General features: G+C 46.2%; 1 protein-coding gene across 3 annotated transcripts in view; it reads right to left on the bottom strand.

Annotated features, from left to right (window-relative positions):
* Nucleotides 1-25,607, bottom strand: part of KSR2 (kinase suppressor of ras 2) — a 317,481-nt gene that overhangs the window by 212,617 nt on the left and 79,257 nt on the right. For all 3 annotated transcript variants that reach the window (XM_059713555.1, XM_059713556.1, XM_059713557.1), the window contains exon 4: nucleotides 21,073-21,577. In XM_059713555.1, the coding sequence (XP_059569538.1) occupies nucleotides 21,073-21,577 (505 nt within the window). The remainder of the gene's footprint in view (nucleotides 1-21,072; nucleotides 21,578-25,607) is intronic.

The following is a 25,607-nucleotide window of genomic DNA, read 5'->3' as shown; positions in this document are numbered from 1 at the left end:
CCTCCACACAGCCCTTGATGTCATTTGGTGCCCCCTCCAAAACACATATTGTGGAGTCCTCCTTGGATTATATCAATTTCTAGCATGAATCTGGCCCTTTGGCAGATTATGCCCTGCTAGTGAACTAACTGCTGCATCACTCTCCAAAACCAGCAGCAGAGAACCACCAAAGAAGCCACAGCCCCAATAAATGCCCTTTGCCGTCAGAATGCTCCCGGCTGTTACCTGCTGACAGGGAAAAGCTAGAACCCAATGACTGAGGAAGAGTTATATTGTCTTCTTCTTTGCTGTTACTTCCAGATGGCAGGCATGAAGGAGGAGGATGACTGCCACCATCATACCTGGTTCTGGATGGACTCTGGTAATGCTCAGGTCCCACACATTACTCCCTCTGTTTTCATGAACTAATGGGCTATGGACAGACATTTAAAAAGCTGGAGGCTGAATTGATTCAATCTTTGTAGGTTAGTTTAACCTGCCTAGATTGAACCAATTTGCAAATGAACAGACATTCACGAAATGCAGGCACATGCCTGCAGTGGCTCAGGCCAGGAGCCGCGGGGCACTAGAGCGGGGGTGGGGAGGTGGGGATGGCCAGCCCCAGCAGTAGCCTAGAGTGAACTGTGCAGGGAGGTGGTTTCATTCCCCACTCCCTGTCCCACTGGCACAGACCTGGGCTGGGGTCCACTGGGTGCTGCCCCTCACTGCTGCAGCAGCAGGGCCAGGGAATGGCCAAACGCTGGCCAGCATGGCCCCTGAGGAACAAGGGGCAGGGGGAGGGGTTATTTCCCCCCTCTACCCTGAGAGGACCTCAGCAGGTCCTGCCTGCCTTGACCGCTGCTAGCTCCCTGCACAGGGCAAGCAGCAAGATAAGCCCCTTCCTGCCCCCTCTGCCAGATGCTGGAGGGTGGGGGGGAATAACCCCCCTCCCTGTCTCCTCACCAAAAGGGCCCTGCCAGCCAGCTTCTGGTCCTGCCCCAACCCTGGAGCAGCGAGGGGGCAGGACCTTAATGGGGCAATAGCCCCTGTCCTGGTGTCTGCGGAGCACAAACCTCTACCCAGCTGGGAGTCAGAGCTGCCGTGGAGTGTGGAAAGCAGTGGTACTGGGTTCAGAGGGGGTTATAGCCCCCCAAATGCCCCTAGCGCTGCCACCACTGCTTGTCTGTGATAGCTCTCCCCATCCCAGCCCCACCTGCAGCATGACCCCCCTGCCAGGAAGAGGCTCACACTCTGGGACACTGTGATGGGCCTGCAGCCCCCATCAGGGTCACTCCCCCCCTTGCTGCTCCAGGGCCTGGGGCCGGGGCCAGAGTCTGCCACAGTCACACTCCCCTGGACACCAGAATAAAGGCTGCTGTCCCCTCGCCGCTCCATTTTGAAACTAGTTTATGTGCACTGAACCTGTGTTCTGTTACAGGTTTAAACCAGTTTCTGATCACTTAAACTGGTTTATGTGTAATGTCTGTCCCTAGGCATGAGGTTCTGCCTTATACTTTCAAGAGTGAGCAGGCAGGGTTTGAACAAAACACCAGTCTAACTTTGGATACTGTGTTTCCCTCCCTTATGAAACTCATCCCCAGAAAACACAATTCCAAATTCCCCCATTTGTCACGAAACTCAGCACATGGAGCGAGTCTTTCCCTGTTTGCTGTTAGTCGTACTTTCGCCTGCCGCCCTTTTAACAAGAAAATGATGATGCCAGCACTGGAACCGGGCACCAAGACAGGAGCAGAGATAGTCACTAAGGACGAGAGACCTAGGCAAAAAGCAGGGGTCAGGAAAACCTATAAATAGCTTGGTAAAATATATGCAACACACAGAGACAGGATAAGAGAAGTAATGTGAGGAAAGGGAATAGGATGGAGTGCGATGGAGCTAAGCAATAACACACGGAAAAAGAAAGAAGAGAAAATTCACCTGAAATGTTGAGGTAGCTTCTGACTATGGTCCCTGAGAGAAGTAGGAACATAACTTCACTCTCTTTTTTCGCTAAGTTCTCGTCTCAGGAGGATGAAGAGATGAGGGAGGTGTCTTCAAGGACAGGATGTTCTAGATGAATGAGCAGAGGCCTGGAGAGTGGCCATGGGCAAGCTGCTTAAAGGCCAAAGTTTCAAGCCCAGGTGCCAAAAATCAGGGACCTCAAAATCCATGTTTAGGTACCTGAATGAGAAGCTTTATCTTACAAAGTCCCCTTGAGTAAGAGTGACAGTTGCAAGAGAGCGCTGACAACTGGGCTGCTTAGGGTCATAACTGCAGCTTGTCAACATAATTGAGCAAGCTTTAAACTAGCCAGCCTGGGTACTGCTAGCAACATGGCTGTGGCAGCACAGAGCTCAGCAAGGGCTAGCACCCTTAGGATTGCAGGCCAGGCTGCCAGTCCTATGCCACCAACAGTTCCTGAGCCTGCTGGGTTAGAGCTAACTTAGGCAGGTGTCCACAAACTGCAGGAGCTATTCAAGTTCAGACAAGGGATGCAGGGTGCTGAAAATCAGGTGTCCAAGTCTAGAAATTGAGTTTCTTCCCCAGTCCCTCCATCAACAGGGTCTAGAGGAAATAGGCCATATTCTTCAGGGACATGGTGATGATTTCTGTAGTTAGCTCCTGTTTATATTGGTACTTGGTAGGCATTAGGAGAAATGTACCAAAGGCCTGATTGTGCTCCCATTAAAAGTTAATGGTAAAACTCCTGCTGATCTGAATGGGAGCAGTTAAGTCAATGTGATACAAGAATTCAAGGACTTAACAGAGTTCCAGGGTTTGTACCAAGAAGATTCAAGACCTGAGCCTCCAAAAACAGATTGGAGGCTACAGACCACCCTCCCCAGTCACACCTAAAAGTCTTGTCAAGTGTCTAAAAATATACAATTTCCATGCTTCAGTCCTCAGTCATAATAGAAAGCCTATTCTGTAGCGGTCTACTCTCAAACTCTTCTTTGTGCCACAGAATGGGCAAATGCCAGCAATCCCACTCTCAGACTCAGAGAACACTTCCCAGGCATTATTCTCTTAAGACTGGCAGCTACTAGGGATGAGGGCAGAGCGAGCTAATGCCTGGAAACTAACCTGGAGGCTTTGTTTGTACTGCTTCCAAAGTCATGAGACGAATGCAAGGTAACTCTGGGAGATCAATTTAAACTGCCTGAGCTCTTTGAACAGAAGGAATTTCCTAGTTATAAACTCAAGGTTAAATGAACTCTGTGTAATATTAAAAAAAGAGGGGTGGGGTGGGGAGAATAATCACCAGATGTTATATTTTATCCTCCTCATTATTCTAAGGTGTGAGATTGAAACAGAAAATTTCTCCCATGGCCAAGGAAAAAGCAAGTTCTTTATATCAAAGCCTATACAGTTAAATATTTATTCAAGTACCTGTCCCTGTTTCCCCAGGATGCCTGCATTTTAAGGTTCAAGTCTTACTGATCTATTATTCTCTTTTTGTAGCAGAAAGTGTAACTTTTTAATACAGCTGCAAATGATAAAACCTGGAAATTCTTTGAAGAGAACTTAAACCAAATAGAACTTTTCCTCCAAACAGAAACTTCTCTGTAGAAAGAGTGTGTAAGCAGAGAAGGAAACAGAGCACAAACAAATATTCTGTGAACCCACTAGCCACCATGATGGGGCAGGATGCTTAGCCAAAGGAAACTGGAAGAACTTTAACTGCCAGAAACATGCAGCAAGATTTTGATGGCATAAAGTTCTTTCTTTTTCCTTCCATTTTTGTTATTTCTTTGCTGAATATGCGTGGACTCTGGCAAAAAAAAAAAAACAAACAACCCCTTCCTTGTGCTCCTAGCAAAACCAGACAGATGTTCTAAAATAGAGCTTCTCCTGCCACAAGTGAGTTTCCTTGATAAAGCTGAAGGGCTGACACCAGTTTCACAGAAGTTCAACTCCATGGAGTTACTTCCTGCATGTGCTGAGCTGAGATCAGAATCGTGGTTTCAGGGTTTTTTTTATAAGCCAGATCTCAGCCTAAGAATCAGGAGGTTAGCTCCAGGGCAGAAATGGAATTTTTCAGCTAAATGCAAAGGATGGAGGCCACATTCTTCCCTCTAGGTATAAGATCCAATTTCACAACCACTATCCCTTCTGTTCTTGCAAACCCCATCTGTAATGTGTGTTACCAGCCAAGCAAATCCCTGCTGATAACAGAGTCTATACAACTGTACCCTGCAGAAACAAGAGAACAGCAATATATTCCTTGATCTAGGCCACACTTGCAGAGAGTTGGGCCTATTAGGAAAAAATGTAATAGGAAACATTACGTTAGCAGGTGAAAAAGCTCAGCCTGACACAAAGGGATACCTTGACCATACTGTCTTTTAGACGTTCATTACACTAATTACAGCATCTCAAATCTTTTATCTATGAAACAATTATATGAGCAGTTTTTCCCTGTGGCCAGAAAACGCTTGCAGCCAACCCTGTGAACTGAGGCTGTGTACTTGTGCCCTGCAAGCCTGGCACTAGGGAACTTCCTCTGAAAAGCCCAGTCTCCCACTGGCTTGCTGGCAACTCTGTGCGACATTCTTAATTCAAAGCAAAACAGCTGAGTCCCTCAGAGTATCTCAGGAGGTGTCCTTTCCTTGTCATCTCAGTCATTCCCTGACCATTGCTTTTGTTCAACAAGCATTATGCAAAGTTACCACAAAAGTCTTCAGCCACTCAGCAAAGTATCTGGGCATTCTGAATTCAAATGTGAAAACCAATATGGATGCACATCAAACAGAAGCCTATCAAGCTTCTTCTTAAAATCTCCAGTGAAGCAGATTCCACAGCTCCCCAAGCATCTTGTTTTATTGTTCTGCTGGGACACAGGGAAGTTTTTCCAAGGCTTGAGCTAATTCTGCTTTGTTGCTGTTGAAGCCCACCAGCCCATGTCCTGCCCTTTATGGCAAGGGAGAACAATGTTTCTTCATGTAGGAAAGAAAGAAGGAACTATTCAGAGCCTCTTGCCTGTTGATTTAAATCTCGGAGACAGACTAGGAAAGACATCCAGTATGTCTTTCTGTCATTGTGATTGACACTTTCCAGGAAAGGGAATGCAGTAGATTCCAGATAATTATTCTGTATGGAAAGTTACATCCTAATGCTGCTGTTTCTGCCCGAGACATCCATGCCTAACTCTCCCTGTTCTTTCCACACAGGCACCAAACAAGTATGAGCGCAACAAGAGGATTCTTCTGTGTGTCACCGTGGATACATAAATGCTTATCTAAATTCATAATCATGCCCTCAGTTTTTGAAGTGGTAAAAGGATGCACAGCTTCTCATTAAGGGGCACAGTCAAAGTTTTTCTTCTAAGCATGTTAAAACTTCCGATTCTCTTGATGGAATACTGCAGCAATAATTAACATTAATGACATATCTATGGAGCACAAATGCCAGAGCTTTGGGATGATGGCAGCAGAGTCAGTTTGTTAGGGGGCTGCATATTATCATCACGATGCAACACCTGAGCCATGCTTAGAGGACGATGAAGACTCCACATCTTTGAGCAAAACTCCTTGTCTCGCCTCCATGCTCATCCAGACATATAGATTCATTGGGGATTATTTCAAATGCAGAGAGGTGCTGGTCATTTTGCTCCCTGAATTCCTGCATTGCAGTTTCCTCCCCACTGCAGTGATGCAAAAGTCTTCTTGTTCCAAATCCTGCTGTCTTCCCTTCAGTTGAAGACCACACAGAACTTCCATCAGAGCCTGTTAGTTGGCTCCCCTAGAGGGACAGAACAAATGGTCTTTTGGCAACATACCTGGCTCAAATCTTTAATGATCTTTAATGGCCAGAGTAGAGAAAGACAAGGACCAAAAATTGGATCCTGTCCCTTGCAGTGATCCATTACAAGTGGATGTGACATTAATGCTTCACAGTAGCATACAGTTTGGTTGGTATAACACTGCAGTGAGACACCTTCAGAATCAGAATACATAGGGCTGCTGCCCCTCCTACTCATTCTCTTTTAACAGCATTCAGATAGATGACATGGCCATTAAAAAGCACTAACTCTAATGTTACATGTTGCAGTCATACATGCAGGTGGATCTGGAAGCCTTGTGAACCCACAAGAAGCCCTTCCACCCTAAACCCACCACCCAGAGTTCAGTATGTTCACTCGTCAAGCAGTTCAGGATGACCAAGACTTGTGAGTTTAACCTACACCCTTCCTGGACTGTAAAAGAATCGTGAGCGACAGATGCTGCTCCTGACTGGAAAAACCAAGGCATCGCTCAGAGAAGTAATTTTCCTTTCTTCCTTCAAACATGCAATAGTCCAACTGCCACTTAAGGAATTCACCCTGGATATGCTGCTTTTAGCCAACCATTGCCCAAACCTCAGTGGACTTGGATTAAAATTGGGCACAGTCATCTCTATCTACAGCACTCTTTCACGTATTTGAAGTCTTTTTATCACTGTTCACTGTGTGTTTTTATCTGGGGACAACTGAAGACAGCATTTGATAGCATTACTTGGGAGTTTACAACCCATGTTGGTTGCCCCTGAGCATTACCTCCCCTGCTGGGCCCTCGGAGATGTGCTCCTTGATAATTTTCTCAAAGGTCTTCCCAAGGACCAAGGTAAGACTGGCCTATAATTACCAGGGTCCTCCTTTCTCACCCTTCTTGTAAATGGGGACCACATTGGCCCTTTTCCAATCCTCTGGTACCTGGCCAGTGCCCCACAAGGGCTCATAGAGCAGTGCCAGGGCCCCGCTATGACCCCCACCAATTCTCTCAGCATCCTCGGGTGAAGAGCATCTGGACTTACTGATTTAAACATGTCCAGCCCCTCCAAAAGTTCCTTAACTAGGTCGTCCCTGACTCTAGGCATGGTGGTGTCTCCCCTGGGTCCGTCCGCAATTCTAGTGGGGGAGATGTCCTGGTCCCTGTTCAGGAATATGGAGGCAAAGAATTCATTAAAGAGGTCAGCTTTTTCGCTTGCCGCTATCACCAGATTGCCAAGCCTGTCCTGTAGGGGCCCCATGTTACCCAGTGCCTTCTTCTTACTTCCTATGTATTTGAAAAAGGACTTTTTATTATCCTTAATTCTCATCACTAGCTCTAGCTCCATCTCTGCCTTGGCCTTCCTAACCACCTCCCTACAGTCCCGAGCAACGGAGGTGTAATCCTCCTTGGTGATAGCCCCTTGCTTCCACTGTTTGTACACCTCCCTTTTTGCCCTCAGGCATCCCTGGATGCCTTTGCTAAGCCACGGGGGCTTCTTAGCACTTCTGCCCCCCTTGGTGCGCATTGGGACTGACTCCCTTTGAGCTCGGAGGATCATCTCCTTGAGGAACAATCCCCCGTCTTGGACTCCCATCTCATTGAAGCTCTGAGTGCCCAATGCCTTTCCTACTAACCTTCTTAGCTTACAGAAGTCAGCCCTCCTGAAGTCGAGTACCTCTGCCTTGCTTCTTGCTTTCACCACCCTGCACTGGATAGTAAATTCCAGCAGGCAATGATCACTGTTACCCAGATGGTCGAGTACCCACAGACCCCTCACCAAGTCATCGCCTGTGGCAAGTCCAGCAAGGCATTTCCCCTGGTGGGACTATGCACCTCCTGGGTTAGGTGGAGGTCCTGTATCCCGGCTAGGAACCTACGTGAGCTGTTGGACCTGGCTGACTGCTCCCGCCAGCAGATGTCTGGGTAGTTTAGGTCACCCATGAAAACCACATCCCTCGACTTTACAGCCTCCATGAGCTGACCTGAGAACTCCAGGTCCAGCTTGTCCCCCTGGTGAGGCGGGCTGTAGTAGACGCCCACTGTCAAGTCCCTTTCCCCACGACCCGCTTGCATTCTTACCCAGAGCGCCTCATTTTGCCCCTCCTCTGACCCCATCCTGATCATTGAGGATGTGTATTGCTCTTTGACATATAGCGCTACACCCCATCCACCCTCTTTTCCCTGCTCTGTCTCCCCTGTACAGCCTGTATCCCTCGATGTCCATTGCCCATTTCCTGTTTTGGCACAGATACATTAGAGCATGTTCTCTAATTTACCAATAACATGGCATGAACCCTCCCTCTGCAGTTCTAGCAAACAAACAGATCCTCACAGTCCACAGAGTTTATCAAAGGCTTGCCATAAACCAACATAGCTGAAGCACTGTTACATGCATGTATATGGGGCCTTCACTTCCATCATGCTTTGCTAATGGAGCCAGGTAGGTTTCAGGGAGTGACAGCACCTGTTATTCTGGCCCATGCAGTGATCAGCATTGAGGCCAGAGTCTGAAATGCATGGATGTTTCATCGAGCTGGCTATTCAAAAATCTTCCCTTGTCATTTTTATTACCTAGTGTCTTAAGTTTACATTTAACTGATCTGACTTTTGTTCTCCAAGTAACAAGCATTTAAGATCTTCCTTTCAGAGCTTGCTTTTGGGCTTCTTGTTGATGAATAATCACCAACTATCCATGAAGAATTTAAATGGCCCAAGGAACTCATAAGGTATTAAATAGGCATTATATTACCAACCACTGAATATTTCATTTCCGTTTCAAGACCTTTCATGAGATATTTATGGATTGTGGATTATGGAAGCCAGGGGGGTCTTTTCAGAAGTAATGTTCCATACCCCAGTGTTATGGACAACAGCTGGAAGTTCTATGCAAGACAATTTGCTACTGTAAGCTCCAGAAATTTAGCCACCACTGAGGACTGTTTAGGGTTGCTTAACCTTAGCAAATGCAAGCATATGGAAATGATACATTCCTATGTCGAAATAATGTACAATGTTGAATGTACTGTGCATACTAACAGAGAAGCCATCATTGAGAATAAAGTGGTGCCTGGCTACTGCTGCTCCTAAAAAAAAAAAAGTGTCTGCTGCTTTTTCTCCATCTCTATCTAGCTCCAATTCTAAGGGCTGTTGTGGACTGCCTGTGTTACCTTAGACAACACACTCGTGCTCATCTACACTGGAGTATACAGGAGAGGTAATCCAGATTAACTAAAGGTGTGAATTTGTTAGAATGAATTAAACCTCTGCATGAAAATTCTTATTCGGGTTTAAACTGACTTAATATATTTTAGCTCGATTCACTCCAAATTTATCAAGTGTGCAGTAAACTATTGTGTAAATTCACTGCATACTACCCAACTCTATACTAACTCCCAGTGTGGACACTTTTAGTGTGCATTAAAAGTGCCTTTAGTTAAGACACTTTCTAAGTGTAGTGAGCTACCTTATATTTAGAGGACCCTAAGTGTGTCCACACAAAGGGTTTTAGTTTGGAGTACCCAGTGCACTGTAATTATACACCCCAGCTTACCATGCAGTTACTTCTCCTGACAATAAGTACTTCCAATATGAATTAAGCTAAATTGAATGAACATTTTAAATCTGTTGCAGAAAAATGCCCACACAGGGATTTAATGCAGTTCCACCAATTCACTTTAAAAATTAATTTGGATTAAATTTCCTGAACGTCGCTGTTTAGACAAGTCCTTAGTCTCTGTGTGTAACAGCTCTAGTTTAGATAAGAGGAAAAATAGCAGAGTTTGTCTATACCAGATATTTTTATACATGTATAAATCCATATTAATACATCTGTCTTCTGCAGACACTTATCCTAGAATAAGAATGACCTTTTTCAGCTCAGCTTAAACTGGTTCCAAAGTGATATAAGCAAAACCCCAAAAAGGCACCCTTATTCCAGAATGAGGGTATCCACACAAGGATTCTTATGCCAATTTGAATTCATGCCCTACCTTATACCAGTGTAACACTCATGTAGACAAGCCCCAATGTTCCTTTCCTCCCACCCCTTAGGCTCCAAGTGCTTCAGGGAAAGGACTGTCTCTTGCTGTGTGAGCACACAGCTGCTAACTAACGGACCTCACTCTGTGTAGGCCTCTAGATGCGATCATACAGACAACATTAATGAGCAGAATAAGCAGAAGGAAGGCAAAGCCCACCTGGGAAGAGAGAAGCTGGAAGAGTGCCTGACACAGAGGAGGCCTGAAGTCATATTTTGTTTTTGGAAGTTTGACATTTTGATGGCTCTGGGTCTATTTTAGTCTTAACCCAAAGCACCTCAGATAACTAACTTCCTACTAAGAGACAGAGCTACAATGTACACACAAAATGGAGGATGATCTCCTACAACAGGGATGGGCAATTATTTTGGGCAGAGGGCTGCTTACTGAGTTTTGGCAAGCCATCGAGGGCCACATGACAGGCAGCCCAGGGCAGATAAATATGAATTTTCTAAATTTTTTAGGGGCCCCGTGGGCTGCACAGAATGGCCTGGTGGGCCGCATCCAGCCCCTGGGCCACATTTTGCCCACCCCTGTCCTACAAAAATGAGGTAAAAATAGCCTATAATAAACTCGCTGCTGCATTATATTATTTGACAAAGACACCTCTTTTGGTAAAATAAACAGTGGAATCAGTTTAAATAGGACCAAAGTAGTTTGCATCAGGCCACTGAGTGATCTTTTATCTGCAAGTATCCCTGGTGATCTCAATAAAGACAACTCTTTGAGATGAATCTTGCTCTATGAGTAGTCCTATTGAAACCATCAAGGGCAGGGGCAGGCAAAATACAACCCGCCAGTCCATTCTATTCAGCCCGGAGGGGCACCTAAAGTGATTAAAAGATTAATATTTATTTGCTCCTCGCTGTCTGTGAAAGATGACAGGAGCCAGGAGTAGTAGGACCAAGGGGAAGCCAGGAGGACTCACCAGCAAGGCCAGCAGGGCTCTGCCCCACCCCCTCCCACCCAACCAGAAGTATCTGCCTGTCTCAGCTTTCCCTGCACGTGGCTGCTCCAGCACCATGTGGTCCCTGGCTGCACTGCCTGACCATGGAGCCGCACCAGTACCCCAGAGCCAGGAGCGGGAGGGGGACAGGTGTGTGCATGTATGTAGTGAGAGAGGCACACAGGGCAGGAGTTAGGGGGCAGGACTTCCAGTCCCAAGATGACAACCAGGGAGCAGGACACCTGTCAAGGGGTGGGGCTACCCATGTGACCCTCGACAGCTTGCCACATTCAGTAAACAGCCCTCTGCCCGAAATAACCGGCCGTCCCTGAGCAAGGGTATTCTCAGAGGACCTATATTACTCAATTTAAGAACTGCAGAATCTAGTCAATAATACATTTAAAAGCCACCCTCATTTCTAACCAAAATGAGGAGTTAGCCACTGAATACAGGCTGGATAACTGCTTAAACCTTTGTGTGCCTCTGGTGGAGAATATAAAAAAGCTGCCTCTCTAATACACTAATTACAATCCCGAAACACTAATGGGATTAGAAGGCAAGATTCAGTGGTTGCCTCATGAAAATCATTAAGATCTATTATAGCAAATTAACCTCCACTGTTCTCCAAGCAGCTTTGGGAAGCATGGGTCCTTCTGAGTCCCTGTTTCTTTGTACTGATGCGATGAGCCCCCAGTAGGACACTGGAGAGATGGAGTGTTGTTAATAGTTGTTCTCTTCTTCCTCTATTAATTTAGCTTAATAAACTCCATGGCCTGTGGGGAATTACCTCTTGCTAGTGACTGCAGAGGAGGGCTCATGTCACACTAATTGTAAATTAAAGTACCATGACCTAATGTGTCTCAGCACCAATAGGAAGTGGCAAACCAGAGAGACTAAGTAAACTGGAAGAAGCAGACCAGGGGCTGAAGCCCTTCTGCAATTAGCAGCTGGAAATGGATGATTACACTCCACACTTGTTTCCCCCAACCTGGTGCTCTCAATCCTTCGTCAGGCACCGAGGTCACTTGGAATGTCTAATTGCAAAAAGGAAATGTTTGTAAAGAAAGCGGTGGAATCGTCTATCCGTGGCTGGGCTCCTAATGGGTCTGCGTGACTGAGTTAATGCAGGAATACCGTGCAGTTTCAGAGGCAAATTGCAAAGCAGGAGAAAAGAAGCAGTGACAAAGAAGATTTTCAATGTTTCACTTTGTAGCAGGGTTTGGAAATAGGAAAAGCAGGAGAAGCGCAGGGAAGTCTGCAGGTCACTCAGGCAGACACAGGAAGACAGTACAGTTCTATTGAGTGGACCATGTGAGCCCCAAGAGAGAGCGAAGCCCCTTCCCTCCAACAGCTCACAGTGCACAGACCTGGACAAGCTACACTTTCCAGTGGTGACTAATGTGTCCTTACTTTAAATAATATTCCAACTCCCTCAAATCTCCCCTTCCAGGACCAAGTAGGAAGGTAGAGTCATTATACAGGTATGCAATTGCTAGTACTGAGGTTTCAGTTACCAGAACTGTTACTGTGGTTGGACACTCTTGGAACAGGTGTGTGCCAAAGCCAACCATGGCTGAGAGTTGGGCCAGGAACAGTTACAACCTGGGTTAGAAGCTTCACCGTGGCAGGGCTAGAAGAGGTGCAGTTCAGCTCAGTGTCACTCTCCCGCTCTAATGTCCAATTTCAGATATTCTAGACTGCCACTATTCTCCTGAAAAAATAAAAAGAGGCCGGGGTGAGCTGAAGGCTGCCTTTCCCAGGGTAAAAATGGAAATAACTAAACACAAACAGGTCCAAGTGGGAAGTTGTCTTTATCGCTTCTACATGATTTATTCTTTGCTTTGCAGCTCAGCCACAAGGAAGTGCCCTTCTGTCAAAACAAAGCCCAAACCTTCACTGAGTGCTGGAAAGCTCTGCCCCTTTGCTTGAGATTTGATCGTGAACAGAACAAACACTGCTTTCTGAAGATGGAGAGCAGTGAGCTTTCAAAACTCAAATCCACTCTCCCAACAAACTCAAAGGTAGATGTGGACCTCCAAGCCCGACATCTGGGAACAGGTATCAGTAAAGAATAGAGGAAGAACAATAGTGACATTAAATTGACTGTGCTGGCTCAGACAGAAGCAAAAGTCTCTGCTGCAAATGTAACTAGCTATAGGCTTAAACAGAGGAACAATGGGATGGTACATGTTTGACATATAGCACAGAGATCAAATGCTACAGATACCAACGAGCAGAGACTGTCCATTGTAGGGCGAGTAACGGATGGGTTCTGAAAACTGAAAGCAGCAACTAAATCCCTTTCTCCCCCCCCCCAGAAGAAGAGTGTGTAAGGTTCTCAAGATAGCACAAGCCATCTGTGACTAGCAACAGCAGGGCATCATGAAAGACAGGGCTCTTGCCCCGTAAGTAGCTGCCATTCCACCCCTCACTGATTGCATTTCACTTCTGATCCATCACAGAGATTGCCGAGATGCAAGAACAGTGCTCTCTCCCGAGGAACGCACTCCCTGAACGCACAGGGTCCTTAGTGCTGGCTAAACAGATGTAAGCCTCTTCTGGGAACAAATTGTAAATTTACATCAGCACCTGAGGCTGGCAATCCCACATCTTCTACAAGCACTAAGCCCTACTCCAAAGGTCTCCCCTTCCCTATCCACAAATGAAACTGCCATTAGGAACAGGCTTATTGGAGATTGCATGTGGATGGTTCCCCACTGCCAGAACAAAAGCTTGTTTCCCTAGATTAGCTCCAAGAAATACTCAACTCTTCTCCCCTTCCCATGTTAATGAGCTATAGCCATGCAAGAGGCTTGGCAGTGCTACTGCAGTGCTTTAAGGCTGCTTGCACTGAGGTCGATTGTAGACAGCAGAGAGACCCTGGGATAAGAGTTGCATCTAATTATGCATGTGGGAGATGCCAATAAGGTCTGGTGCATCTGCCTTCTCGCAGCAGTGGGATACATGGAAAGCATCAGAGAGAAATCCCTGAAAATACCCATTTTCAGTGCTACACATCTCCTTTGCTCAAGACTGGGGTTGCTTTTCTGGGTCTCTGCTCCCCTCAGGTGAACTCTAGAGGCTTGCCAAGTATCCTATCCCAGCCAGTCCTATTTGACACAATGGCTCCCAGTTTCAGGCAGCTTCTATTGTGGTGATCTTCTTTCCCATGGCAGGGAGAAGACGAGACTACACTCAAATCCTGACAACAGCATGTTCCAGGGTGGGCTGGCAGCACACAGCAGGTAGCAAGAGGCAGGGCAGCTGGGCCTTAAGGCACCCAGCCCCTAACTCCAGTGACCCATGGAGGGAGACTCCCTGAAACTAAAGTCTGAGGCAGGGTCTCCTGACTGCATGGTGCAACTGCATGGGTAACGTCTTCCTTGCACACAATTCAGAAGCACGCTTCCTTCACCAGGCAAGCACTGTCCATCCTGAGGGACAGAAATGACAGCAAAGACGATCATTAAGAATCCCCTCTTTTGAGAAGAGTGCACCAGACCCACAGGGCAGCAGCTGTTCCACCCCTTCCAAACCCCTCTCCCACCCAGATGCTGCAAATCTTGTCAACAGTTTCAAGCAAACACGGCAGTCTCCCCAGCCAGACTAACACATCCCAGCTCATCTACAGTGTAAGAAGCTGAAATCATGTATCTAAATGATTCCTAAGCCGTGAATTTTCCTGAGGGAACTTCTCTTCAACAGGGAGGGGGGGGAAAAAATCACAATACAAAATATAATTAGATCAAGCGAAGGAGCAGGTAGATCATTTTTTTCTCCTCTCTTCACCATTCCGGTGTTGTGATTGTGGATAGGGAACGATCAATAAAAGATAAGAACAAGTCAAAAAAGCTAAAGAAGAAACTCAACACCTACTAATGCACAAGAAAGAAAAAATACACATACTAAGAAGTTATGTTAATATAAGGGGGGAAATGTGACAAAAACTGCAGAAAAAGGAGAATTAAAAAAAAACAAACCTCAAAACCAACACTTTAAAAAAAGTCTGAGAAGCAAGAAAGAGCTGATTTCTTAGTACTGAGAAAGAGAAGAGCAATTATAGCTACAATATATTCATCATTACAATTATATTCATTATAGTGCTTTGACTGGAAGCTCTTCAGAGATTAACTGTATTTTTTCACCTAACTTAAAGGGGCCCTATAATCCATAACTAGAATCCCTAGGCACTACCACAGAACAAATAAATTGGGAGACATTAGGAGGAAAGTCTATGGGGTGTGACCACCAGGCATAGAAACCTAAGCAGTCTTGTAACTGCAGGCTCAAATTCCATTGGAGCAGACTCAGCTCTTCCTCTGTCTGAGCCTGATCCATTCTGTTCCATGGGATCCAATGCAATGGAGTCCTTAGGAGAACTGAAAAATGCAAGTCCATTTAGACATGCAAGAAACTAGTTGGCAATTTTCAAAAGAGTAGCCCAGAGTCTGGGATAAAAGTTCCCCATTGCCTTTGTCATCACTCAGGGTGCTGCATCACGGTTGCCAGACCCCTTGCTCCTGTCAGGGGCGTTTCATGCACAAAGGGCCCAGATACTGCCATCTGATTGGCATGAGCCTATCTCTGAACGGCATGAGCCAATCTCTGAACCCATACAGAATCTGACTGATTTCAATGAAACTATATGAGCATTACTGTGAGATCCCTAGATCCTTACTATTAAAGAGTTTGGAACCCTTCAGGGCAAACTATGTGCATTCCTGTAAATCGATGTTCTCTTTTGTACTGTAGTAAGAACAATGCTTTGTACAGAGATACTGTCAGCTTCAGAATCATGGCTGAGATTTTCCAAGCTGCCTATGGAATCAGGATGCCCTTAGGCAGCTTTGAATATTTGAAAAACTCAGCCTATATAGCAGTGAAATTCCTAAAACATGTCATTGACACATGAGATTGTTGCAAACCTAAATTTCCCCTTCTTTTTATACACTGTTTACTCTGCTCTCTAATCAGTTTGGGCAGCAAAACACAAATTGACCTATTTAATGTTCTGGCTGTCACACAAAAGCCCAAGGCTCTTGGGTTTAGATCTGAAATATTGCAGGGAGATGCTGAAAGACAAACAAAAAACTATCCCCAAACTGGTCCTCAAACTTTACCTGCTAAAAATATTTATACTTGATATCTTGGAGAGTTAAGGGGAAAAAAAAGAAAATAAATAAAGATGATTTTAGGTGTCTATGTGGGAGCTGAACTCTTTAGAAAGCATGGCCCTAATGTGCATTTGGGAAGGGTTTATTTGAGAGAGACACAAGCATGTTGAAACAGTCATTTGCAGGACAAGTTGAAAGAGGTTTCAGGGAAAAATCTGCTTACACTTCTCCCTGCTGATCTGTGTGATTTTTCCTGTTTCTTAAATAAATATTTCCTTGTCACCAAAGTGAAAAATCCATGCAAATGAAGAAAAGTGAGTCCCCTGGAGAAATAAATGAAACTGATATACAAAGTACATATGTTGAGCAAGGGGGGGGAACCCTCTCGTCTTTCAGCTCCATTGACATTAGGTGTTACTAGCAACAAGAGTAAATCAGAAATTTTCAGAGAGAAGTGTTGTTTTTGGGGGTTTTTTTTACCACATCCCTTTAATGTGAAGAAGCACGAAACAGAGAAGCTGAGATCAAACAACAAACCACCTCCTTAGAAGAAAAAGAAAAGGAGCAGAGCATCAGCAGAAGGGCATAATCAGCAAGAATGCCCTGGAATGCACTGCACACCGCAATACTTCATTAGAGACAGAATACTGTAAAAGCGGGATATGAAACACTTCTCTTTGGCACTGACTGATGAGAGAAGGTGCCACATTTGGACTTAATGAACTGGCAATCCTATTCATTTATTGAAGTGTGCACGCCTGAATTCAGTATATACAAAGAACGATGAAGATTGGGTAATGCACTCTGTTTCTATTCATTAGGAATAAATAAGCTCTTGTTCAAGAAAAGAAAGACTACTGCATTGCCCTGGATTAGATATTTATGTCATAGCGCTAAGCTCCAGCACTGCAATTATAGGTCTCAAGTTGGGACCTCAAGGAGGCGGGGGGGATAAGACTGACACGTTTTGCATTCAGATACAAAGGGCAGCAAAGTTAAGGGGCGTTTTGACTGGGAGCCTTGGTCCATCCCTGCTAGCAGATGGCATTTCCACCATGCAGTGGAGTGCCTGAACACTGGATGCAGTCAACTCACCTTTATTTTGAACAAATGCCCCACAATAAAGCCTGAACCTCAGCCAAGGCTTGCTCCTGAGTTTGGCTGCTCCTAAATTTTCCCTGCAGGCTCCCTCTGTCCTTGCTCATTGTTCCCTTTCCTTCAGAGAAAAGCTTTAACCCTTTGTATTCCTCAACTGGAGCTAATTGGATGCACTGAGCCTGAGAACAGGGCCAAGCAGACGAAGGGAGGGAGAAACAATAGAAAAGAGCCAAAAGCTCTCTGCTTCCCTATACCAGAACAGAACCAGCCAGCCCATATCAAGGCTGCTCTAATCACACAGAAAACAAGGTGCCCATCTGTGAGATGTTACTTCCCCCCATAGGCTATTAGGGTACAGTACATACAGGGATGTAGGTTGTAGCCGTGTTGGTCTAAAGACATAGGCAGACAAGGTTCCTTGGGTGAATCTGATATCTTTTATTAGACCAACCCAAATAGTTGGAAAATAATTATTAAGCAAGCTTTCGGGTAAGAGCACACACCAGCTGCACCAGGAAGAGCACACACCAACTGCTGAAACTTCCTTAGCCTGACGAAGGGTTTTTGAACCTGAAAGCTTGCTTAATAATTATTTTCCAACTATTTGGGTTGGTCTAATAAAAGATATCAGATTCACCCAAGGAACCTTGTTTGTACATACAGGGAGATACTTATCCTCAGGTTTCATCCTGCCAGCCCCTGTCATACTATACAGGTGCCTCCCACATCTAGAACAGCAAAGCCTTTTAGCAGTCTGTAGCACTTTCCTCCTTTCTGGAGCTTTCATCATCAGGATGATAATTTCTTTACAGGAATGACCTGTTTCAAGCGCAGTTCAGGATATGGCTGCCCAAACATTGTACAGGCGTGCCCCACAACACCAGGGCAGAGCTCAGCTACGCTGATAAGCCTGCAAAACTCCCCGTTTATAAGCCTGGTATCTTTATTCAGCGGTTCAGTATCAGGCCCTTATGCATTAATACAAGGCTGTCCAGCTTCTAAGTGGCCAGGGGCTCCAAGTCACACAAGCCACAGTAGTGGAAGCCATGGGCCACGCCAGCCACATGCCATGCAGTCTTCCTCCACTGCACTGCATTGTGCAGACAACTGGCCCCACCTGCAGTTCCCCAGAGTGGGTGCCCCAATACCATACCACGGAGGCATTCTGGACCATGGTCCCCCAGGTACAGCAGGTTGTGACATGTAGCCTGGAGCAGGGGCAGGAAGCAGAAGCCAGAGAATGGAGGGAAAGCCTAAAGAGCAATGTAAGAAGCAATGAGGGGAGCAGTGACCATGTAGGAGCCTGGGGATCACAAATCTACCCCTTGCATGAGGCAAATAGGCTGCCATTTGGACAGCCCTGCCTTAATACACAAACAGTCAGGTTCACAGCTGCTAATATAGTAGGACCCCAGACCAGACCAGGAGCCTGGCCAAGATACAGATTGCATTCCCCCTAAAGCCACTCTGTTTATAAACAGACTTTATCCAGTTGCAGAAGCTGGAGCTGAGGAATCGTCACAAAGGATAAAACAATGGCATTTTCCAGCATGACAGCACCCCCTGCTGGCTGAGGATCCACAGGATGAAGGAGGCCAAAAAAATTAGGTGAACCCAAAAGTTAAGAAAGGGAGTGGGGGAAAGGGTATAATTCCCCTAGCTTAGATGCACAAATAATTGGAGGACTATGATGGGGAACTATGCTGTTATATCTGAAAGTCAACAGCAACTTTCTTAGCAAAAGGCCAGCATCAGTCTCGCCAGGGAAGAGAACAAGGACATAAGGAGAGCTGGCTGCCTGTTCCAAAAGAGCCAGGAGTTGCCACTGGCAAAGAATTGAGAGTGCCAGGTTACTCTGGGTGCAAACTCTACTGCTAGTTGTAAAATAATGAGCTGAAAATGGACCTCATTTCCACACCACAGCCTACATCTTTCCACACTCTTGCCATGGCTTTACCTTTGAAACTCATAGCATACACCTTTCAGAATGCCTTGACAGCTAAGAAAAGCCAGGATCCTTTGAACTCCTGGGATCCTCTCAGTAAGAAAAACACCATGGATAATCACTAGCTAAGCACATAGAGCAGACAGCGAAAGCTGCTGTCGCCAGCCCCAGGGAATAGGCCACAGCAATGTTGTTCTAACACTGCTTATAATTATTGGGATGGTGAGAAACCAAAAAATTGCATAGTTCTGCAGTATTAAGAGGCTACTTTTCAGTTTCTCTGCCCTACTGTCATTTTGACTTAATTTTTTTCTGATTCTGAAGTTCTTCCAGCATCAGAAATGATCAGGGCATGGGGCGAAAAGACGTGACCTACAGGTCATATGATCAACAGAAGATAAAATGGGAATAGTTTAAAAAACAAAACAAAAAAAACTTTATCCAAATTTTGATCTCGTATAAAATGTTTTCCCTCTCTCTCAGGCAGGAGTTCTCAACATTTTTAGACTTAAGGCACCCTTTGTTAGACTCAAGGTATGCCCTGTTAGACTCAAAGCATCTCTTCAGAAAATGCCAGCTCTTAGTTGTCGCTCACTTTTTGACTACAGAAAAATGAAAGAACAATTCTTCTGTTGCACAGAACTCAGAAAGACACAGCGGGTCAGAGTGTTTTCCCACTTGAACAAATTCCTATTTGAAATCTCTGGGTTCATCTTATGAATAGGGACCTGCTTAATTAGTGGTTTCGTGGAAACCATGAAATCTGAGATTGTCCACAAAATCTGCAAAAAATCAATAAAAAAAAATTATAAAAATAAAATGCTTGCTCCCTAGTGGGAGCCAGTGGTCCTCACTGGTGAAAGGAGAAGGCACCTGCTGGTGGAGTGGCACAAAGGGCAGCAGCTAAGATGGTGGCTGCCCCATGGTCTTTCCTCCCTCCATCCCCCAGGCCTCTCTGCCAATCAGCGTCAAAGGGCAGCCAGCAATCAATATGGCAGCTGCCCCCTCATGTCACCTCCCTCTGCTAGGGCCTCTCTGCCAATCAGCACCAAGGGGTGGGGCCTTTCCACCAATCACCACCAAGGGGTGGGGCCACCATGAAACGCCCATAAAATCAGCTCTACACACAAGAGCAGGCTGCAAAAAACCCTTTGTCTCATTGATTTACATAGGTCTCTATTTATGAATCATGAGTAAGTGTTGGCACACCTAACACTACTAATAATAAGTGGCACCCTTAAGATCTAAGATCTAGCAGGAGAAACAGGACACGTATCCTAAGTTCCATTTCACAGGCAGGAAAATAGAGTTGAGGGCCTCCTGGGTAACTAGCTCTGAGAGGCAGAGGTGCATCCCACAGGGGTCCACAGAGCTTTACAACAAATTGACACCAAGCCCTGGTCTGGGTTAAGGGGCAGAGCCAAAGTAATTTGTTGACAACTTTGCAATCCCGAGATCCTGGAGTTGACTGGGAAACTAAGTCAGCACCCAAAACAGCAGCTCTTCTAACCAATACACTCAGCTCTCCCTGTCCCCAAAAGGGTGGCCAAATATCACCAAGAGAGAAAGCTTAAATGAAGCTCTCTACAGAGCCCATAAATTATTTCTTACTGATGTGAGGACAAGTCACCTGTAGTAATGCCTCATGCCTCCTGTACCATCCCCAAGGTACTAGGCATACGGGCTGTACAGCAGTCCTTTCTGGCTTGAAACCTAAACCAGGCTCTCTAGCAGCATTTCAACCAGAGCCTCCATATTAACACATCACCCCCACATCCGCAGTAGCCAACACAGCACAGGGCTTTAATCTCGGAGACTAAGCACCAGGTTAGGTTTAACAGACTGGAGCATGTAGCATTTAACAAGTGATATCTGGCATATGGCGTCAAGCTTTTAGCAATAGTCAGTGTTTCTCTAACACCTCCCAGCCAAGGATTTCACAGAGCTCCACAAGTGGTCATTCACTCAAGAACACTGTGGGGCTGGCATGGTCACCTTAGGAAAATGGGATCAGCCAGAGCCAGACCAGGATTAGAAACCAGAACTTCAGGACAGTGGTATTCTAGCCACTAGACAGGCAGCACTGATCGGAGATGTACGTTACCAGCATGTTTTCTTACCTAACTACCTGATCACAGCCCATCACTCCATCCTACACTGCTTGCCTGGCATCCCCCCCTTCCCCCATCCCGAGCTCACTTACTTGGGGGTGTGTGCCTCATCCACTCGGTGACCCAGCTGGAACTCATGAGATTTGCTCCGGTGCAGGGCAGTGAATCCGGGGATGAGATGAATCAGTTTCCGGGATGATGGGGGAGGAGTCCCTGGCGGTTTCAGCTTGTTTCTCCGCCTCACTGGCGGCGTGCCTGGAGGAGTCATCGTGGTCACTATGTTAGGGGTCCGTGGAGGTGTGTGAACAGCATGTCGCTGCCGGGGGGATGGCGGCAAAGAGCGATGTCCAGATTCTACTGGGGGGCAAAGCCCTGGGTGGCCCTCCACAGTCAGCCTGTCCACGTGGGTGTACATCGGTCCATGGGCTGAACCTGGGTGACAGTAGTGTTGGATGCATTTGGACTGCACTTTGGGGCTCTGGGAAAGGTGCGTTCTAATCCACTGCATGGATTCTGGTTGGCACACAGGGTTGTTTTCCTTCCCTGTTTCTGTTGTTGGCCACTGGATGGTCCAGTCTTGCTTGGAAAGGCTGCCTCCTGTGATAACAAGCAAACATGTCATAATTAAGTGAAATGTAGCTGATACAAAATCCCCTTTCTAATTATGGGCCAGGTTTTTAGGATGTCCCACGTAGGAGTTAGTCATTGTTTCCAACAGCCTAACAGGGCCATGTCCCAACTGACTCACCAGCCTGCCACTTGCCTGCCTCCCAGCTGCTTCCTACCAAAGCATTTTGATTGGCCAATCCCCAGTGGCCAATGACAGAGCCAGGAAACAAGCTCCTTTTTGGGAACTAGTTGAGCCTGAGTCTTGGCACTTCCAGGGCTTGGTGCAAGGGCTTCATGCAAGTATGTACCAGAGGGATAATCTTCCTTGTATCCCTTCAGAGTCAAGGTGAGAACCTATGAATGGTGAAAATGTAGAGGCAGGCTCCAAGTAGGAAGCATCCTATATCCAGACTGCTACGTGAATGAATTACTGCTACTCTCTTTTCAGAAAACACATTTCTTTTCAGAGAGCACATTTCTTCTCAACAGACCTTAGACTACCTCACCATACACACGGGAAACACTCTGACACTGAAATACAGCCAACTCAAGGCTGGGAAGCCTAGAACAACTAAAACAGCACAACAGAGGACCCAACTTTATCTAGAAGCCTAAGACTAAATGTCTCTAAAGAATGAACTGTCTCCCCATTGCTTCTGTCCCAAATTCAGGTGCTTTGATGGAGACTGTGGACTGACACTCTAGTCTAGGGGAAAACGAAGGCCCAAATCCCAACAAAATACAGTTTGTGGAACAGTATACGACAAATTTAGCACTGAAATTGAAAAAGAAAACGTTCGATTACTCCAATGCAAAATAGAAAGGTTTTTCCACTTTAAAACCTGTAAAGCTGTGAGGCCATGTGCACTTGATGAGTGACTGAGAGCCCATAACAGCAGTGATGTCATTTAACCCCCTTTTAAAGAACATGAATTTCTCTTAACAGGAATTGCACTTCCACAGATACAGCTCAGGATGCCGAGGTGACAAATATCTGTCGACACTCCATCTTCCACAAACAAATACCCTGTGCGAGCAAGCCTCGCACCAGAGGAAGGTGACTTGGTGTTCCAGGCAGGAAAAGAGACAAATAAAATCTCCTTACACTTTACGTACATTTTGTAAATGCTTATACTGATGGTTCTCAACATTTCTAGACTCTATAAACCCCAAGGAAAATGCAAGCTCTTCGTTTTCACTTGTTTTTTTGACTATGGAAAAACAACAGATCCATTTTTCTGTTGCAAAGAACTCAGAAAGACCACAACAGGTCAAAATGTTTTTAACACTATGGATTCCTATTGGAAATTTCTGGGTTTATCTTGTGAATCATGTCTGTACATGTAACAGTGCTAACACTGCATGGCATCCCACTGCACCCTTGAAAGGATCTCAAGGCAGCCCAGGGTGCCAGAGCACACTGGTTGAGAATCACTGACTTAGAGGCCTCAACCAAGATGTAGTCTTCATTCAGCTGTGTGCCATACAACTACCGAGTGCCCTGCCTCAGAGAGTTTACAATCCAAACAAAGAGCGTATTTTCCCCATCTGTCAAAGGGGATCAGATGCAGAGAGAGATTAAATAACTCACCAAAGGTCAAATACTGAGCCTGTAGCAGAACTAGAAACCAAGCCCCAAGCTCCTAGGTCCAAACTTAATGCCTTCAAGGTATAAATCATTTTTTAGAATGCAAAAAACTCAGCAGAACAGCCGCAGAGATTTGCAGGGAGGACTGAAGAGATGGCTCCATTCAAAGGCACACAATAGCAGCGCTTCTGCTTGCTCACAAAGCGTTTGCTTTTTCTAAGCCATACTTGGCAGATGAGATTTTTTTCTTCTGTCTTGCCTAGCTCCTCCTCCATCTCTTCCTCCTCTGCTTCTGTCCCACACCCAGCCCATCCTTCCTCCCCCTGCCACTTTGTTCGCTCCCAGCTCTGAACATGGCCAAATGAATTCCACCTTTCTGAAGAGTTACCTGGGCCCTGAGGAGATTATTACCTCCAATTGTCTGGCAGGAGCCAACACCACTCCCTCTTCCCACCTGCCCAATTCTCACCTCGATAAACCTTCCGTGCAATCTGATGAGGGAGCGGGAAATAGCAAGCCATACATAATTACTGAAACTGCCAACTGGTATAGCTATGCATAAATGCCTGTCTGCCATGACTCTTCAAAAGTACTTAAATGATGGACTAGATTACAGTTCTCTTCACCCAACTCTTTTGATCCTTGCCTCTAATAAAACCTGAATAAAAATGTAATCTTTTACTTTAAGAAAAGGGAGACTTCCCCCACTCTTCCGGTTATTAATTGACAGCCCTGTTATCTATTCATCCCTTTCATAGGAATCATTTTACTTCAAGCTCTTGAGAAGAAAAATAAAAGCCGCAGCAGGTTTTAGAAATGAAAGGTGTAGGATTTGATTAAAAAGAGCCTCAGGGAGAGAGGAGGGAGGTTCTTTTGAATTGTTCTACTGAGTTGGGGAAAAAAAGTTCTTATCAAAGGGAGAGATGGGGTTTCATAGTTTCATAGTTGGTAGGGTCGGAAGGGACCTGAGCAGATCATCAAGTCCGACCCCCTGCCATAGCAGGAAAGAGTACTGGGGTCAAACGACCCCAGCAAGGTGTTCGTCTAACCTCCTCTTAAAGACCCCCAGGGTAGGAGCCAGCACCACTTCTCTTGGAAGCTGGTTCCAGGTCCTAGCTGCCCTGACTGTGAAGTAGCGCCTCCTGATGTCTAGTCTGAATCTACCCTCTGCCAGCTTGTGACCATTATTTCTATTCATTCCTGGTAGTGCTCGGGGGAACAAGGACTCCTCCAGTGCCTGCTGGTCCCCGCCGACTAGTTTGTAACAGGCCACTAGATCCCCCCTCAGCCTTCTCTTGTGGAGGCTGAACAGGTTCAGCTCCCAGAGCCTTCGCTCGTAGGACCTGCCCTGCTGTCCTGATCATGTGGGTGGCCTTCCTCTGAACCCTCTCAATGCTGTCCACATCTCTCCTGAAGTGCGGCGCCCAGAACTGGACGCAGTACTCCAACTGTGGCCTGACCAGTGCCACATAGAGGGGGAGGATCACCTCCTTGGACCTGCTCGAGATGCATCTGTGGATGCATGACAAGGTGTGGTTGGCCTTCCTGACCGGGTCCCCACACTGTCGGCCCATGTTCATTTTGGCATCAACAATGATTCCAAGATCCTTTTCTGCCTCTGCACTGACAAGAAGGGAGTTCCCCAGCCTGTAGGTATGCTGCTGGTTCTTCCTCCCCAGGTGAAGCACCTTGCACTTGTCCGCACTGAAACCCATCCTGTTCTCATCTGCCCACCCCTGTAACCTGTCTAGGTCCAATTGCAGGGTTAGGAAAGTCTGTCCTCAGATGAAAATATAGTGGGCCAGTGGAAAAGATGACTTTGAGGGCCTGATGTGAAGAGCAAAAGCTGGTTAGCGCTGCTCTACACTCCACTTCCTGTCTTTTATTAGTATTGGTGTGAGGAGCTTGCCAACAGTTTAGTGGTTTCATAAGAAGAAGCATGCCTATTAAAAAAAATAAAGAAAGAAAAGAAAATCACATTTTAATTAACCTACCCTATAATAGGGCTGTGCAAAATGGCACTGTTCCGTTCTGGCTTCAGTTTCGAGGTCTGAACGGAACAGTGTTTTGTATCAAATTTAATTTTGAGTCGAAACAGTGGGGCTGTTTTGACACTGTTTCGCCCGACCATCGGGCTGGGGAAAGGAACTCAGCCCAGCTGGGTTGACTTCCCATGCCCCGTACTAGATTGCTCTGGGGGCAGGAAGTCAGCCCAGGTGGGTTGACTTCCCGCGCTCGGCACAATCTAGCGTGGGGAATGGGGAGTCAACCCAGCTCAGTTGACTCCCCGCCCCCGGCACAATCTAGGCAGCTGGGCTGACTTCCCGCCCCTGGTGCGATCTAGCTTGGGGGATGGGAAGTCAGCCCAGCTGGGCTAACTTCCTGCCCCTAGCATGATCTAGGCTGACTCCCTGCCCCCGGGCCCAATCT

The sequence above is a fragment of the Alligator mississippiensis genome, chromosome 10 (genome assembly GCF_030867095.1).
Source record: "Alligator mississippiensis isolate rAllMis1 chromosome 10, rAllMis1, whole genome shotgun sequence".
Classification (NCBI taxonomy): Eukaryota; Metazoa; Chordata; order Crocodylia; family Alligatoridae; genus Alligator; species Alligator mississippiensis.
The sequence above is the reverse complement of the archived record's forward strand: the minus strand, read 5'-3'. Positions and strand labels throughout refer to the sequence as shown.